We start from the raw sequence: 17,366 nt of genomic DNA, 5'->3' as shown, positions 1-17,366 counted from the left end.
GCTGTTCCCAGGGTGACTCAGAGGAGGAGGAATCGTGCAGCAGCTTTGTCCCCTGAGGGGCAGAGTGGGGGTCCCGTCCTCACGAGATTTTTAGGGTAATACCCGCCTTACTGCCGGCCAGTCCCGGGGTCCTCACTCGCGCTGTGGTCTTCTCCAGCTCGGGTGAGGGGCGACCGAGGCTTCCAGCATCCCTGCAGGCTCGGGACTCTGTCCTTGATATCCAGACCCCGCTCTACTCTTAATTGAGTTGGCTCGTTGTTTTGGGGGTTTATTAGACGAGTTTAGGGGTTTTCACCCCGTTGCACCTTGGGTCTGGGATTCGTTTACATGTTTGGATATCGCCCTCCCATCCCATCGAGAAACAGTCGTCCCAGGCAAGGTGATACTGGTACAATACAGCGTTAACGGCTACATTAGCATATCAATCTGTCAGGGCTGCCAGCACTCGGGAGACAGTGGGCTATGCCCTCCCTGCAGCCGTCTCTGCTGGGAAGGGACTCGGGGTCAGTCTCTTCCCCCCCGCTTTGTCACCCCCGGAGTGTCACCTCCCCCTTGTTACCCGTGCCCCGTGGTGGGGGGCAGCCCGCCGCTCCCGGGACACTCCCGGGACGCTCCCGGGACGGGCCGGTCCTGCTGACACCACCCGCGGGGGCTGCCCGGACCCGCGCTGGGGAGGGGTCGCTCCCACATCATCCCCGGACCCGCGCTGGGGAGGGGTCGCTCCCACATCATCCCCGGCTCCACCGGGACCCGCGCTGGGGAGGAGCCGCTCCCACATCATCCCCGGACCCGCGCTGGGGAGGAGCCGCTCCCACATCATCCCCGACCCCAGCGGGACCCGCGCTGGGGAGGAGCCGCTCCCACATCATCCCCGGCTCCACCGGGACCCGCACTGGGGAGGAGCCGCTCCCACATCATCCCCGGACCCACGGGACCCGCGCTGGGGAGGGGACGCTCCCACATCATCCCCGGCCCCGGAGGGACCGCGCCGAAGGTGGGGGATCGGCCCCCACCAGCCCCGCAGTCACTGAGAACGGGCAGCAAAAAGTCCATTGTTACAGAACATACCAACAACTTGAAATTACAAACTTTCAATCGGACTCCCATTTGGCAGTTCTGGGTTCTAGTTGTAAACTTTGCAACCTAAGAAAATGGATAACCTTTTTCTTGTTCATAACACCAGTGAAGGAATTGGGTCCGCAAGCCCTGTTTAAAGCAGCCAACGTGACAAACATGACCCAGAAATGTTCCAAGATAAGACAAGGGGTAAAGGAAATGACAATTCAGAGAGATTGCAAGATGCTACGGAAAAACAAATTGTTAGTGCAGAAATCCGATATCAGAAATCAAAAATCAGCTAAGTTTGCAGTTTAAAAAAGATGAAGGCAGCAAGGACAGCCAGAGGGTGACAGAACTGCTTCCTAATGAGAACCCATCGTTAAATGAGTTGATAAATGCCCGTGCTAAGGTTGGATCGAATTTTCATAGCATGACTGTTAGCAGATTGTATAACAGCAGTGTCCTGGTTTGGGGCAAATTTGGGAGAAATCCTCCAAAAGTGTGTGTGTGTGTGTTTGCTCCAGAAAGCAAACCCACACAGCCCCTCCTCCCAGCCAGTTTGGGAGGGTTTAGTCAGAGAGAAGCGGAAATAATGTGTTTATCTAGCAGGAACAGCACCCAAAATGAGCAATGCCAGATGAAAGGACTCTGTCACCACTCTGAAAAATATGACAAATTGAGAAAATCTCTCATGGTGGTGGTGGTTCTTTTGTTAGTCCTGGCACTGGGACAGGGCTGCTGCAGTCACAGAGAGAAAACTGTGGGTGTTTCCAGATCAAAAATCCAGAAAAGGACAAACAGTCCAGGAAGAAATGGAGATCGTTTAGATAATCTAACTAATGAGAAGTGGCAAGAGAAAACAGAAGCTAAGCAGAAACAAGAGTAGAAGTGAAGCAAGAGCCAAGCCAAAAATTCAAAACAAAAATCTCAAGTAGCCCCATGTACTGCCCAGTCTGTCTGTCCCAGCAGCTGCTGGGGAGCTGCTGACAAGGAGCCAAGTAGAAACAAGAGCAAAGTGAAGCAAGAGCCCGGCAAAAAGTCAAAACAAAAATCTCAAGTAGCCCCATGTACTGCCCAGTCTGTCTGTCCCAGCAGCTGCTGGGGAGTAGCTGACAAGAAGCCAAGTAGAAACAAGAGCAGAAGTGAAGCAAGAGCCAAGCCAAAAATTCAAAACAAAAATCTCAAGTAGCCCCATGTACTGCCCAGTCTGTCTGTCCCAGCAGCTGAAAAATATGACAAATTGAGAAAGTATTTTTTGCAAGTGGTGGTTCTTTTGTTAGTCCTGACACTGGGACAGAGCTGCTGTAGTCATAGAGAGCAAACTGTGGGTGTTCCCAGAGCAAAGTCCAGAAAAGGGCAAACAAGGAAGAAATGGAGATCGTTTAGATAATCTAACTAATGAGAAGTAGCAAGAGGAAACAGAAGCTAAGCAGAAACAAGAGCAGAAGTGAAGCAAGAGCTAAACCAAAATTCAAGAAAAAGCTGAAGTAGCCCCAGGTACTGCCCTGTCTGTCTGTCCCAGCAGCTGCTGGGGAGCACCTGACAAGGAACCAAGTAGAAACAAGAGCAGAAGTGAAGCAAGAGCCAAGCCAAAAATTCAAAACAAAAATCTCAAGTAGCCCCATGTACTGCCCAGTTTGTCTGTCCCAGCAGGTGACAAGGAACCAAGTAGAAACAAGAGCAGAAGTGAAGCAAGAGCTAAACCAAAATTCAAGCAAAACTTGAAGTAGCCCCAGGTACTGCCCTGTCTGTCTGTCCCAGCAGCTGCTGGGGAGCAGCTGACAAGGAACCAAAACAAAATTAACTCTTCAGAGCCAGTCCTGAAGGCATGGAACAGAATATCCAGCATAAATAAAACGGGGACACAAACATCCTGAGGTCAGCCTGGGACAAGCAGCTGCAAGGGCAGCGCCTCAGTGTAACCAAGGGGAGCAGCTGAGAGCCAGCTGTGCCCAAAAGCCTTTTCCACAGGGAATGTTTCAGGGACAGAGCACTGTGACAGTGATCACAGGGGTTTCAGGGTGAGGGAAGAGGTGAGAAAGTCGTTTCCGTGTTCAGAAGGATCATGGTTTATTATTTTATTATTTTATTATTTTATTATTTTATTGTTTTATTATTTTATTATTTTATGATTTTATTATTTTATGATCTATGTTATATTAAAAACTATACTAAAAGAATCGATGAAAGGATTTCATCAGAAGGCTGGCTAAGAATAGAAAAGGAACAGATAACAAAGGTTTGTCTCTGGCCAAAGTTTGAGACAGCTGGACTGTGATTGGCCACTAATTAAAAACAACCACATGAGATCAGTCACAGATCCACCAGTTGTACATCCCACGGCAGGAAAAAACATTGTTCCCATTTTGTTCCTGAGGCTTCTCAGGAAGAAAAATCCCAAGGCAATTATTTTTTCAGTTGCAGCTATAAACAGTGATTAAGGGACCGGGCATGTAGCCAAGGAATACAAAGTTCAAGTTCGATTCTTGGTGAGTTTCCAAGGCACACAAGGCTGAAGTTCAATTCTTGGTCGGTTTCCAAGGCACAAAAAGCTAAAGTTCGATTCTTGGTCGGTTTCCAAGGCACAAAAAGCTAAACTTGGATTCTTGGTCGGTTTCCAAGGCACAAAAAGCTAAAGTTCGATTCTTGGTCGGTTTCCAAGGCACAAAAAGCTAAAGTTCGATTCTTGGTCGGTTTCCAAGGCACAAAAAGCTAAAGTTCGATTCTTGGTCGGTTTCCAAGGCACAAAAAGCTAAAGTTCGATTCTTGGTCAGTTTCCAAGGCACAAAAAGCTAAAGTTCGATTCTTGGTCAGTTTCCAAGGCACAAAAAGCTAAAGTTCGATTCTTGGTCGGTTTTAAAGGCACACAAAGCTAAAGTTGGATTCTTGGTCGGTTTTAAAGGCACACAAAGCTAAAGTTCGATTCTTGGTCGGTTTTAAAGGCACACAAAGCTAAAGTTCGATTCTTGGTCAGTTTCCAAGGCACAAAAAGCTAAAGTTCGATTCTTGGTCGGTTTTAAAGGCACACAAAGCTAAAGTTGGATTCTTGGTCGGTTTTAAAGGCACACAAAGCTAAAGTTCGATTCTTGGTCGGTTTTAAAGGCACACAAAGCTAAAGTTGGATTCTTGGTCGGTTTTAAAGGCACACAAAGCTAAAGTTCGATTCTTGGTCGGTTTCCAAGGCACAAAAAGCTAAAGTTCGATTCTTGGTCGGTTTCCAAGGCACAAAAAGCTAAACTTGGATTCTTGGTCGGTTTCCAAGGCACAAAAAGCTAAAGTTCGATTCTTGGTCGGTTTCCAAGGCACAAAAAGCTAAAGTTCGATTCTTGGTCGGTTTCCAAGGCACAAAAAGCTAAAGTTGGATTCTTGGTCGGTTTCCAAGGCACAAAAAGCTAAAGTTCGATTCTTGGTCGGTTTTAAAGGCACACAAAGCTAAAGTTGGATTCTTGGTCGGTTTTAAAGGCACACAAAGCTAAAGTTCGATTCTTGGTCGGTTTTAAAGGCACACAAAGCTAAAGTTCGATTCTTGGTCAGTTTCCAAGAGAACAGGGAAAACAGGGTGGCATGGCAAGCACAGATGGAAATACACAAAGAGCTCCCCACCCTCGGGCAGGATCCTGGTGAGAGACTCACAGAGGAGCAGCTGGAAGGGACGTGTGTCCCTCTCTGTCACAGTAACTGTGTCACCTTGATGATTTTTAATATTTTCTAAGCCTTCTGACTTGGGCATTCTTTCTCACACACTTTCTGTAAATATCACATTGCTTTGAATTCCTGTATAGATGGAGTGTTGGTTTGTCCAGTGTCATTAGAGAGGTGGCACTGCCACCCTCCAACCCACTGCCACTTTTAGAAAACTAGATAGATCAGAGTCAGAAACTAAACTTCAGAAAACTATATATAAATCAGAGTCAGAAACTAAACTTCCCTTGCAGGTGTGTGTGCCCCTGTGTTTCTTTCATGGTTCACAGCAATGTAAATTTGCATCTCAAAAGTTCCTCTGGAGGCTCAAGGGCGTGTTGGGGAGGGAGTGTGGGGAGGAATGGCCACAGAGAAAAGGTCATATTTTCTTTTTAACTGGGAGGAAAGTACCAAACGCAGCTTATTTAAATTCCAAACCCTGCTTAGCTGAGTTCTTTGCCCTTGTGAAAACATTGTGTCCTCGAGTATTTAGTAATAACAGTAACGAGCAAGAGATTAGAGAAACTGAAATGTAATTTCTCAACAATGAGGAAGAGCTGATATTGCAGTATAACCAAGAGATTGTTCATCTTACAGAATATTCATGAGCTTCTTCCTTGTTGTGTATAAATGTTTGCTGATTACCCAGAAATTTGGAGCTTGCTGATTCTCATATGGAAAGTCCAGCACCACAATGCGAGGTATAATCATGTAGCCAGATATCACTGACACAAGTGCATGCAAGGATCTCTACCCTTCCTGAAAAAAAACAGCACTCAAACTCACCAAACTCAACTAGAAAAAGGAATTAATCGATTTTTGTGAGGTGTTTTACCCGTGGAGGGAGGGCCTCTCACACCTGGCTCGGTTTTTCTCGGTAAAGAGTTTTGTTATTTTGTCTTTTAACAAATTTTTTTGCACCTAACGCTGCCACAGGAGCCCTCTAAGGCAGCTGAGCTATTGTAGGTGTGAAATACATCTCTGAGACTTGATGAGAGCTGGCTGGACGAGAGCCCTATCTGGGCTGTGCACACGTGAAATGTGGTCTGCAGATTAGGTTACCAATGGGTGGTTCCTTAATTGGGCATGATCTTAATTGGTGATGGTGTTTGGGTTGCTTGACCAATTGGATCTGTCGGTATGGAACTTGGCAGAAGGGGCCCAAAGAGTAGTTAGGGTTTAAAATGTAACAGTATGGTAATGTAATGATTTCTATAGGCTGTATGTAAATGCTCTAGGAGTTGTATGTTGTACTGGATTGGTTAGTGAGGATCAGAATATTCAACACAAATGATTTACTGTATAGTAAGGGGAACTTCGCTCTATTGCTCTTACTCTTGTTCTTACTCTTATACTTGTTATTACTCTTATACTTGCTCTCTCTCTTACTCTTGCTCTTGCTTTTAGTCTTGCTTTTGCTCTCTTATTCTTTATTTTTCTATGCTCTTAGCTCTTGCCTTTTCCATTCTCACCCTCTCTACCCCTCTCTTCTCTGGGGCCTGCTCTGAGCTGCAGCTGGCAGCTCCCAGCAGGGCCCTGCAATGAACCCCAAGTTCCACGACCTGGCTGCAGAGATCTCTCGCCCCCGTCTCGCCTACACTTTTTATATTCATTGGTTCAAAACAATTAGCACAAATAAAACTGGAAAAGTTGTACAGAAATTGAATAAGGCACTTATACAAATACACTTAGGCACATAGTTAAGGCTTATAAAACTCCTCATGTGCTGACAGCCGTATTTTCTCCAGTGCTCTGGACACACTCCAAAGCATCAATTGTTATTTCTTATAATAACTTAGATTTGCTTGCAGGCCTGCTTTCAAGCCCCTCCAGAAGCAAAATGCTGGTGATTAACAACAGAAATATAATACAGAAACACAAAAAACAGTTATTGTCATTTATAAGCATTTTCTGCTTTATTTGAGTGAAAAGCTGGAAGCTTTTGAGGGGATTCATTCAGCCCTGTCTCTGACAGTGACATCACCCTGGAAACTACCATCAGGATTTGGGACAATTTCAGTGAAAAAAATCCCAGAAAATTCCCCAAATTTGTCTCAAATCCTTCGAGATGACAGGTGATGCCTCCCATGTCCTTGATGATGTCACTGCCCTGAGGACCTCACACTGGTGATATCTCCATCCCTGCAGCAGATTTGGGATGTCCTTGCTGGCTCTTTGGCACCACTCAGTCACCCCACAGGCAATGGAGCCATTGGGGTCACAAGACCTGAAGATGGTGCCGATGTCCCCAAGTGCCCCCAGCATGTGATCCCTGGCCAGGATGTGGCCAGCCACCCACAGCTGCTCAACCTTGGCTGCCAAGGCAGTGGAGAAATTATAGAACAGCTCCCCTTTCCCCCTCATGGTGTCTGTGATCTCCCTGACCTTGGCCCACAGCCCCTGGTAGAACGCTGTCATTTTCCTATATGCGGTCACCCTGCTGTTCCCCAGCCCCAGCACCTCCTCCACTCGCTGCCTCATCACCCTGACATGACTCTCAGCCAGCACAGCCTCTCCCACTTCCTCTCCCACATTTGCAAAACCTTGCAAAGATTCTCTCATGGCCTCTTTCATGGCCTTTTTTGAGATTTCTTCCATGGCAATGCCCCTACAGGTGTCCCGGAGCTTGGTGCCCCCAAACGTGGACTTGTGCCACCCGCTGGCCACACCTCTCACCTGGTCCCAGGTGGTCCAGGGGGTGTTCTGGTAGGCAGCCAGAGCGTAGCAGAGGGAGGGGAGAGCATCAGCAAGGCTGGAGTTGTAACAGGGCTGCAAGGAGAGCTCAGCAATGCCGTGCAGGGGGTCATGGTGGTTCTTGGAGAAGTTCTCCAGGGCCTCGTGCAGGGATGGTTGGCACGTGGGCAGCAGCACATCCTGCCTGGCCGTGATGCCCACCAGCTCAACCAGGACAGCCACTTGTGCCTTCAGCTTCAGCGGGGCAAGGGACAGCTGGTGAAGAGACATGGGACATGTCAGGGACCTGGTGGCACTTGTGGCCTCCTGCAGTGGCCCCTGTGCCCTCCCAGAGTCCCATTTGTCAGCATCTTGTCCCCTCTGCCACATCACTGGTCCCGCTGCTCTCCACTCTGCCACCCCCCACCAGCTCCTGTGTCCCCTCACCCTGTGCCCCCCACCCCCTCCGTGTCCCCTTCCCCCGTCACCTCCCCACTTCCTGCTCCTCCCCCCATCCCCTTTGTGACCCCCTTCCCCCCTCCCCATTTCACCTCTTGGGGCTCCATGCTCACTCGGGACACTTTGGGGACGCTCTGGGGACACTCTGGGGATCGAAGGAGCCTCGGGATGTCCTTGGTGGCTCTTTGGCACCGCTCGGCCATCCCATAGACACTGGGCCTGACACGACCACGCTCGCTATGAAACTCAACGATGATGTCATCAACAGCCCCCAGCAGGTGACCCCTGGCCAGGCAGGTGTTGGCCTCCCACAGCCACTCAGTCTTGGTCACCCTGGTCACCAACTCCTCAGGGATATTGAGGGACGCCTCATTTGTCCCCTTTGGGGTGGCCTCAATGTCACTGAGCCACCACTGCAGCTCCCGGGGGAACACAGCGGCTTCGTCACACGCAGCCCCCAAGGACTGCAGCTGCCTCAGGGCTGTCTCTGCCCGCCATCTCACCATGGTGGCCCTGGTTGCCTCACTGGCAGCCATCATGGCCTGTCTCCTCACTTGGGCTTCACGCCCAGCCACCACCTCAGTCCTTTCCTCCCTGCCCAGAGCCTGACCCAGCTCCACGCTGTGTTCCTGAGCTGTCCCATCACGGGCAGCCTCAGCCTGCAGCTCCCTGGCCCGGGCAGTGTCCACCTCCCTGCAGGTGGCTTTCCCGGCCAGCCTGGCCCTGCTGTCCAGGTGCCCATCCAGTAACAGCTGCCACTTGCTGGCCTCCATTGTCACACGGTCCCAGCTGGTCCTTGGGGTGCTCTTGTAGACTACCACGGCCCGGCTCAGGGAGGCGGGAGGGGGTTTATTTTTGGAGGTGACATAGTGCTGCCACCAGGTGGTATCAGTGGCGTCCATGGTGGCCCGGAGCTTCCTGCTGAAGTTCATCGGCTTCGGGTACAGATACTCTTGGGACTTGTGCGGCATCGAGTCTGACCTGAGCCAGGTGTACAGCATCTCGTCCAGGGTGGCCACCATGGTGACCTGTAGGTGCAGCAGGGCCGGGGACAGGGGAGGTGTCAGCGAGCACTAGTAGCACTTGTGGCCTCCTGGGGTGCCCCCCTGTGCCCTCCCGGGGTCCCCTCTGTCTCCTCCCTGGATGGCTCTGCTGTCCCCTCTGTCCCTTTGTCACCGCCTCCTCCCCTCTGCCGCCCCACACTGTCCCCCGCCGTCACCCACTGCCCCCTTTCACCACCCCCCCTTGTACCCGCCCTCCCCCCTTCCTGCCACTCTCTCCTGTCCCCTTTGCCACCCCCTGTCCCCTCCCGCACCCCCCCTGTCCCCCCCCATCCCCCACTATTCCTTCTCCGCCAGCGTCCCCCGTACCCGCCGGCTCCCCGCTCCACCGCGTCCCCACCGTCCCCCCCCCATCTCCTCTCTCCTGTCCCACCTCTTGGGGCTTCACCCTCACTCGGGACACCTTGGGGACGCTGCGGTGGTGAACGAGCCTCAGCACCAGAGATGATCCCAACCCAGAACCGGGCCCGGGAGCCGGGCGCGCCCCAGAAGGGCAGAGCCGCCTCAGATCACCGCCCAGAACGGCGGAGCCGCCTCAGAACTCCGCCCCGAATGGCAGAGCCGCCTCAGAACTCCGCCCCGAATGGCAGAGCCGCCTCAGAACACCGCCAAGAATGGCAGAGCCGCCTCAGAACACCGCTCTGAATGGCCACAGCCGCCTCAGAACACCGCCCCGAATGGCAGAGCCGCGGCAGAACTCCGCTCCAAATGGCACAGCCGCCTCAGAACACCGCTCCGAATGGCATACCGCCTCAGAACACCGCTCCGAATGGCATACCGCCTCAGAACTCCGCTCCGAATGGCAGAGCCGCCTCAGAACACCGCCCCGAATGGCACAGCCGCCTCAGAACTCCGCTCCGAATGGCACAGCCGCCTCAGAACACCGCTCTGAATGGCACACCGCCTCAGAACTCCGCTCCGAATGGCGGAGCCGCCTCAGAACTCCGCCAAGAATGGCAGAGCCGCCTCAGAACTCCGCCAAGAATGGCAGAGCCGCCTCAGAACACGGCCCAGAATGGCAGAGCCGCGGCAGAACACCGCAAAGAATGGCACAGCCGCCTCAGAACACGGCTCTGAATGGCAGAGCCGCCTCAGAACACGGCCCCGAATGGCACACCGCCTCAGAACACCGCCCAGAATGGCAGAGCCGCCTCAGGATCGGCGCCTGAATGGGCGGAGCCTCCTGAGGCGCGGAGCCCGAAGGGGCGGGGCTATTCCGTGAGACGCCCGCCCCGCCTCCCTCACAAGGATCGCCTCAGGCCGCAGAGAGTTTCAGGATTTGGGCGCTTTTTAGGCTCCGTCAATTAACGCAAAATCTCCTAAATTCCAATCAGAGATCCCATAATCCCCCCCAAATCTGGTCAGGAAGCTCAAAATGACACCAAATACTCCCCCAAATGGCCAAAAATCCGGTCAGGGAGCCTCAAACCCCTTCAGGACCCGCAAAACCCCTCGGGATGCCCAAAACTCAGTCAGGAACCCCCCAATCCCTTCAGGACCTCTAAAAATTCCTCCCCACCCATCTTCCTGCAGGATCCCCCAAATCTCCTCAGGACCCTGTAAAATCCCCTCATGACCCTGTAAAATCCCCTCAGGACTCCCCCAAATCCTCTCACAACCCCAATTCTCCTTGGCCCCCCCAAAGTATCCCCAAAAACCTTCACGACCCCCTCAGGACCATCCAAAGCCCCTCACATCCCCTCAGCCCTCCGACATCCCCTCACAACCTCCCAAAGCTCCTCAGGACCTGGAGTTCTCCCTCAGGACCCCCCAAACTCCCTCAGGACCCTCATTTCTCCCTCAGAACCCCCCAAAATCCACCCTAAACCCCTTTACGACCCCTCAGTTCTCCCTCAAGAGCCTCACAACCTCCCAAACCCCTTCATGACCACCAGTTCTTCCTCACGATCCCCCAGACCCCCTCGGCACCCGCCAAATCCCCTCACAACCCCTCAGCCCGCCCCAAGCCCTTCATAACCCCCCAACCCCCCTCACCCCGCTCCCGGTGCTGACCTCGGTCGCTGTCGCCCATCCCGCGCTGCCGGGGGGGTCCCGGGGCTCCCTCGGCGCCCCCAAATTCCGGCCGCGCCCCCGCTCCGGGACCTCGGTCCTATCACCGGTACTACAATGCCCACAATCCACCGCGTTACCGCCAGTACTTCTGCCAGGCTCGGCTTCTGATTGGTCGGCGCTCCAGCTTTGCCACCATCTTGGTTAAGGGCAACGCCGCTCCTCAGAGCGCTCGCCGCATTCCCTCTTAAATCCCGGCGGAATACGCCTGGAAATGTCGAGACAGAGCCTAAATCCCCTGAGGATGGACCCTAAATCCCCTGGGGATCAACCAAAGCGCCAAAATCCACCCAGGAGCCCTCCCTCGGCTCAACCAGCGCAAACTGCCCATCTCTGGTGTGAGGGCAATTCACGCCGCCATCTTGGGTGAGGGCACTTCTGCCCGCTCCTCAGAGCGCGCCGCGTTCCCTCATAAATCCGGCCGGGAACGGCGGAATCCGCCTGGAAATGTCGGGACGGAGCCTAAATCCCCTAGGAGGGAGCCTAAATCGCCTGGGATTCAACCAAAGCGCCCAAATCCACCCAGCAGCGTCCTCCAGGAGGGCTCTCAACGCGCAACCAGCGCAAACTGCCCGTCTCTGGGGTGAAGCATCGCCGCCATCTTGGGTGAGGGCATTTCCGTCCGGTCCACAGAGCGCGCCGCGTTCCCTCATAAATCCGGCCGGGAACGGCGGAATCCGCCTGGAAATGTCGGGACGGAGCCTAAATCCCCTGGGAGGGAGCCTAAATCCCCTCGAATTCAACCAAAGCGCCCAAATCCACCCAGGAGCGTCCCCCAGGAGGGCGCTCAACGCGCAACCAGCACAAACTGCCCGTCTCTGGTGTGAAGCATCGCCGCCATCTTGGGTGAGGGCAGTTCCGCCCGGTCCTCAGAGCGCGCCGCGTTCCCTCATAAGTCCGGCCGGGAACGGCGGAATAAATCCGCCTGGAAATGTCGGGACAGAGCCTAAATCCCCTGGGGATGGAGCCTAAATCGCCTGGGACTGAGCAAAAGCGCCCAAATCCACCCAGCAGCGTCCCTCCGGAGCGCTCCCTTGGCTCTACCAGCGCAAACTGCTCGTCTTTGTTGTGAAGCATCGCCGCCATTTTGGCTGAGGGCATTTCCGCCCGGTCCTCAGAGCGCGCCGCGTTCCCTCATAAATCCGGCCGGGAACGGCGGAATCCGCCTGGAAATGGCGGGACGGAGCCTAAATCCCCTGGGAGGGAGCCTAAATCCCCTGGGGATCAACCAAAGCGCCAAAATCCACCCAGGTGCGCTCCCTTGGCTCAACCAGCGCAAACTGCCCGTCTCTGGTGTGAGGGCAATTCACGCCGCCATCTTGGGTAAAGGGCACTTCCGCCCGCTCCTCAGAGCGCTCCGCGTTCCCTCGTAAATCCGGCCGGGAACGGCGGAATAAATCCGCCTGGAAATGTCGGGACAGAGCCTAAATCCCCTGGGGATGGAGCCTAAATCGCCTGGGATTGAGCCAAAGCGCCCAAATCCACCCAGGAGCGTCCTCCAGGAGCGCTCCCTTGGCTCAACCAGCGCAAACTGCCCGTCTCTGGGGTGAAGCCGCGCCGCCATCTTGGGTGAGGGCATTTCCGCCCGGTCCTCAGAGCGCGCGGCGTTCCCTCTTAAATCCGGCCGTGAAGGGCGGAATCCGCCTGGAAATGTCGGGACGGAGCCTAAATCCCCTGGGAGGGAGCCTAAATCCCCTGGGATTCAAGCCAAAGCGCCCAAATCCACCCAGCAGCGTCCCCCAGGAGCGCTCCCTTGGCTCAACCAGCGCAAACCGTCTCTGTTGTGAAGCATGGCCGCCATCTTGGGTGAGGGCACTTCCGCTCTGTCTTCAGAGCGCGCCGCGTTCCCTCTTAAATCCGGCCGGAAACGGCGGAATCCGCCTGGAAATGTCGGGACGGAGCCTAAATCCCCTGGGATGGAGCCTAAATCCCCTGGGATGGAGCCTAAATCCCCTGGGATTGATATAAAATCCTGGGGCTTCCTTGTTTGGGGCGGTACTGGGGCGTGTGAGAGAGCGGTGACGTCACACGCCTTGCGCCTTCCCGGTCCCTCCTGAGGCGGCTCCATCATTTTCGTGGGGCAACCACCGGGACCGGTTCTGAGCCAGGACCGGAGCCCGTCCCGGGGTCCTTCGCCACCGGAGCGTCCTCAAGGTGTCCCCGAGGTGTCCCCAGTGAGCATGGAGCCCAAAGAGGTGCGATTGGAGGGGGGACAGAGGGGCCACGGGGGAGGACAGAGGGGCCACGGGGTGGGGGGGGGACCCGGGGCTGGCGCGGGTGGCAGAGGGGACAGGAGGATGGCAGAGAGACCTGCAGGGGAGTGACAGAGGGGACAGTAGAGGGGACAGGAGGGTGGCAGAGAGACCTGCAGGGGAGTGACAGAGGGGACAGTAGAGGGGACAGGAGGGTGGCAGAGAGACCTGCAGGGGAGTGGCAGAGGGGACAGCAGAGGGGACAGGAGGGTGGCAGAGAGACCTGCAGGGGAGTGACAGAGGGGACAGCAGAGGGGACAGGAGGATGGCAGAGAGACCTGCAGGGGAGTGACAGAGGGGACAGTAGAGGGGACAGGAGGATGGCAGAGAGACCTGCAGGGGGGTGGCAGAGGGGACAGTAGAGGGGACAGGAGGATGGCAGAGAGACCTGCAGGGGAGTGGCAGAGGGGACAGTAGAGGGGACAGGAGGGTGGCAGAGAGACCTGCAGGGGAGTGGCAGAGGGGACAGCAGAGGGGACAGGAGGGTGGCAGAGAGACCTGCAGGGGAGTGACAGAGGGGACAGCAGAGGGGACAGGAGGATGGCAGAGAGACCTGCAGGGGAGTGACAGAGGGGACAGTAGAGGGGACAGGAGGATGGCAGAGAGACCTGCAGGGGGGTGGCAGAGGGGACAGTAGAGGGGACAGGAGGATGGCAGAGAGACCTGCAGGGGAGTGGCAGAGGGGACAGTAGAGGGGACAGGAGGATGGCAGAGAGACCTGCAGGGGAGTGGCAGAGGGGACAGTAGAGGGGACAGGAGGATGGCAGAGAGACCTGCAGGGGAGTGGCAGAGGGGACAGTAGAGGGGACAGGAGGATGGCAGAGAGACCTGCAGGGGAGTGACAGAGGGGACAGTAGAGGGGACAGGAGGGTGACAGAGCGGACAGCAGAGGGCGCAGGGCGGGTGACAGACGGGACAGGAGGGTGACAGACGGGACAGCAGAGGGGACAGGAGGGTGACAGAGCGGACAGCAGAGGGCGCAAGGGGGGTGGCAGACGGGACAGGAGGGTGACAGACGGGACAGCAGAGGGGACAGGAGGGTGACAGAGCGGACAGCAGAGGGCGCAAGGGGGGTGGCAGACGGGACAGGAGGGTGACAGACGGGACAGCAGAGGGGACAGGAGGGTGACAGAGCGGACAGCAGAGGGCGCAAGGGGGGTGGCAGACGGGACAGCAGAGGGCGCAAGGGGGGTGACAGACGGGACAGCAGAGGGGACAGGAGGGTGACAGAGCGGACAGCAGAGGGCGCAAGGGGGGTGACAGACGGGACAGCAGAGGGGACAGGGGGGTGACAGAGCGGACAGCAGAGGGGACAGGAGGGTGACAGAGCGGACAGCAGAGGGCGCAAGGGGGGTGACAGACGGGACAGCAGAGGGCGCAGAGGGGACAGCAGAGGGCGCACGGAGGTGGCACAGGCTACGAGGGAAGGGGCAGGGGTGGGAGAGGGAACAAGGGAGGGACAGATGGACAGAAGAGTCCTCCAGGGAGGGGGAAACCTCGGGGACAGCAGGTCAGGAAGCCACAAGTGTCACCAGGTCCCTGACACCTCCCCTGTCCCCTCCTCAGCTGTCCCCGACCCTCCTGCACCCACCGGTCACTGTGGTGGCCACCCTGGGCGAGCTGCTGGCCACCCTGCCCACGTGGCAGGAGGAGGAGACGCTGCTCGAGTCCCCAAAGCGCCTGCACAGAGACCTGGAGGAATTCACCAGGGAGCTCCGGGCCACCCTGCACCGCACTGAGGACACCTGGAGGAGCCACAGCTTCACCTCCAGTTATGAAGACGTTCTCGTCTCCCTGAGCCAGGCCCTGGCCACCTACAGGAGCACCCCATGGACCACCTGGGACAAAGTGACAGTGGTGGCCCACATGTGGCAATGGTTGATTGGTGGGCTTATGGACAGCTGGGCCCGGCTGCCGGGGAAAGCCACCGAGCTCCGTGACACCTGCAGGGATTTGGCCACCAAGGCAGCTGACAGGGCGGCCACTGCCCGGGCCAGGGATCTGCAGGCCATGGCTGCCAGTTATGGGACAGCTCAGGAACACAGCGTGGAGCTGGGTCTGGCCCTGGGCAGGGAGGAGGGGGCTGAGGTGGTGGCCGGGCATGAAGCCCAGGTGAAGAGAGAGGCCTGGGTGGCTTCCAGCGAGGCAAGAAAGGCCACCATGGTGAGACAGCGGGTGGAGGCGGCCCTGGGGCAGCTGCAGCGCTTGGTGACCGCGTGTGACGAAGCCACCGTGTTCCCCCGGGAGCTGCAGCGCCTGCTCGGGGACATCAAGGCCGCCCTGAAGGGGACAATTGAGGCGTCCCCCGATGTCCCCGAGCACTTGGTGGCCAAGGCGGCCGAGGCCAAGCAGCTGTGGGAGGCCAGCGCCTGCCTGGCCAAGGATCACCTGGTGGGGGCAGTTGACGACATCATCATCAAGTTCCATAGCAAGGGTGGTGGTGCCAGGCCCGGTGGCCGAGCGGTACCAAAGAGCCATCGAGGACATCCCAAAACTGCTGCAGGAATGATGATGTCACTGCTATGACATCATAATGGTAGTGACATCATCGGGGACATCATTTGTCCCCTCTCTGTGCAATATTTGAGACAAATTTGGGGAATTTTTATTGATACTGTCTGATGGGAATTCATGTCACGACACTTGGGGACATTTCTGTGAAAACTCAGGGATCAATGCACGGGGGAGTATCCCGGTGAACACATACTGATTTTATACCTATTTTCTTACTATTAAAGTTTAAATTTTTTAAAAAGCGACTTGCGTTTTTCTCACCGGAGAAGGCTCCGTAGCTCCCCTCAGACAGCGCCGCCATCTTGGATCTACGCCTCCCTCACGACCGTTGTCCCGCCTTTTTTCCAAATCTCGCGATATTTCGCCCGAAGCCGCGCTGCCGTCTTTATTCCAGACAGGCTTCGGCTAATTCCACATTAGAAATCTCGCGATAATTCGCCTTGAAGCCGCGCCGCCATCTTAACTGCGGGCGGATTTTGCCCTTAGCCGCGCCCCGCTTCCCGCGGGAAATCTCGCGAGATCTCCCTGTGCCACGTTCCCGGGCTTTTGGAGGTACCGGAATGTCGCCCCAGGAATTTTGGGGGAATTTCGGGGGATTTGAGAGGATTTTGGGGATCCTGGAGGGGTTGGAGACTGGGAAGGGTCAGGGAAAGGGTTTGGGATGGGTTTTGGGGAGGAGGGGTGGGGGTTTGGAGAAATCCTGAGGAGAATCTTGAGGGGGGGTGGGGGTCCTGAGGGGGCTCTGAGAGGATTTGGGCATCCTGAGGGGATTTGGGGGATCCTGAGGGGATTTGGAGTGGGTTTAGGGGTCCTGAGGGGGCTCTGAGGAGATTTGGGCATCCTGAGTGGATTTGGGGGATCCTGAGGGGATTTGGGGGCGGGTTTAAGGGTTCTGAGGGGGCTCTGAGGAGATTTGGGCATCCTGAGGGGATTTGGGGGATCCTGAGGGGATTTGGGGGTGGGTTTAAGGGTTCTGAGGGGGCTCTTAGAGGATTTGGGCATCCTGAGGGGATTTGGGGGATCCTGAGGGGGTTCTGAGGGGATTTGGGCATCCTGAGTGGAAATTTGGGTGTCTTGAGGGAATTTTGTGCGTCTTGGGGTGATTTTTGTGTTCCTGAGGGGAATTGAGGTGTCCTGGGGAGATGTGGGGAGAATTTGGGAGTTCTGAAGGGATTTTGGGTGTCTTGAGAGAATTTTGAGGGTCTCAGGGTGATTTTGGGGTTCCTGAGGGGGTTTCGGTTATCAAGAGGGGTTTGGGGGGATTCTGAGGAGTTTGGGGGGATTCTGAAAAGTTTTGGGGACCCTGAGGGGGATTTGGGGATCCTGAGGGGATTTGAGGGTGTTTGGGTGTCCTGAGGGGGATTCAAGGAAAATTCCAAGGAATTTTGGTGGATCCTGAAGGGATTTTAAGGAATCCTGAGGGGATTTTGGGGATCCTGAGGGGATCTTGGGTGATCCTGAGGGGATTTTGGGGAACCCTGAGGGGATTTTGGGTGATCCTGAAGGGATTTTGGGGTTCCTGAGGGGATTTGGGGATCCTGAGTGGATTTGGGGAGATCCTGAGGGGATTTGGGGTGATCCTGAGGGAATTTTGGGT

General features: G+C 55.6%; 1 protein-coding gene across 1 annotated transcript; it reads right to left on the bottom strand.

The window, feature by feature from the left end:
* Positions 1–3,090: 3,090 nt before the first annotated feature.
* On the bottom strand, positions 3,091–9,467 carry LOC311164371 (uncharacterized protein). Its single transcript, XM_084223809.1, has 3 exons — positions 9,307–9,467; positions 7,965–8,900; positions 3,091–7,689 (listed from the first exon to the last, which is right to left on the bottom strand). The coding sequence occupies exons 2-3, from the start codon at positions 8,892–8,894 to the stop codon at positions 6,757–6,759; spliced, it is 1,863 nt and encodes a 620-aa protein (XP_084079935.1). The 5' UTR covers positions 8,895–8,900; positions 9,307–9,467; the 3' UTR covers positions 3,091–6,756.
* Between the last annotated feature and the right edge of the window lie 7,899 nt (positions 9,468–17,366).

This window comes from Fringilla coelebs (assembly GCF_963513975.1).
Source record: "Fringilla coelebs genome assembly, chromosome: 31".
In the NCBI taxonomy this organism is placed as follows: Eukaryota; Metazoa; Chordata; class Aves; order Passeriformes; family Fringillidae; genus Fringilla; species Fringilla coelebs.
The sequence above is the reverse complement of the archived record's forward strand: the minus strand, read 5'-3'. Positions and strand labels throughout refer to the sequence as shown.

Excerpts from the sequence above, each read along its gene's own strand:
- LOC311164371 (XM_084223809.1), bottom strand. The coding sequence starts at position 8,894 with ATGGTGGCCACCCTGGACGAGATGCTGTACACCTGGCTCAGGTCAGAC. Across the intron at positions 7,690-7,964 it reads TGAGCATGGAGCCCCAAGAG|CTGTCCCTTGCCCCGCTGAA; the intron begins GTGAAATGGGGA and ends TCTCTTCACCAG.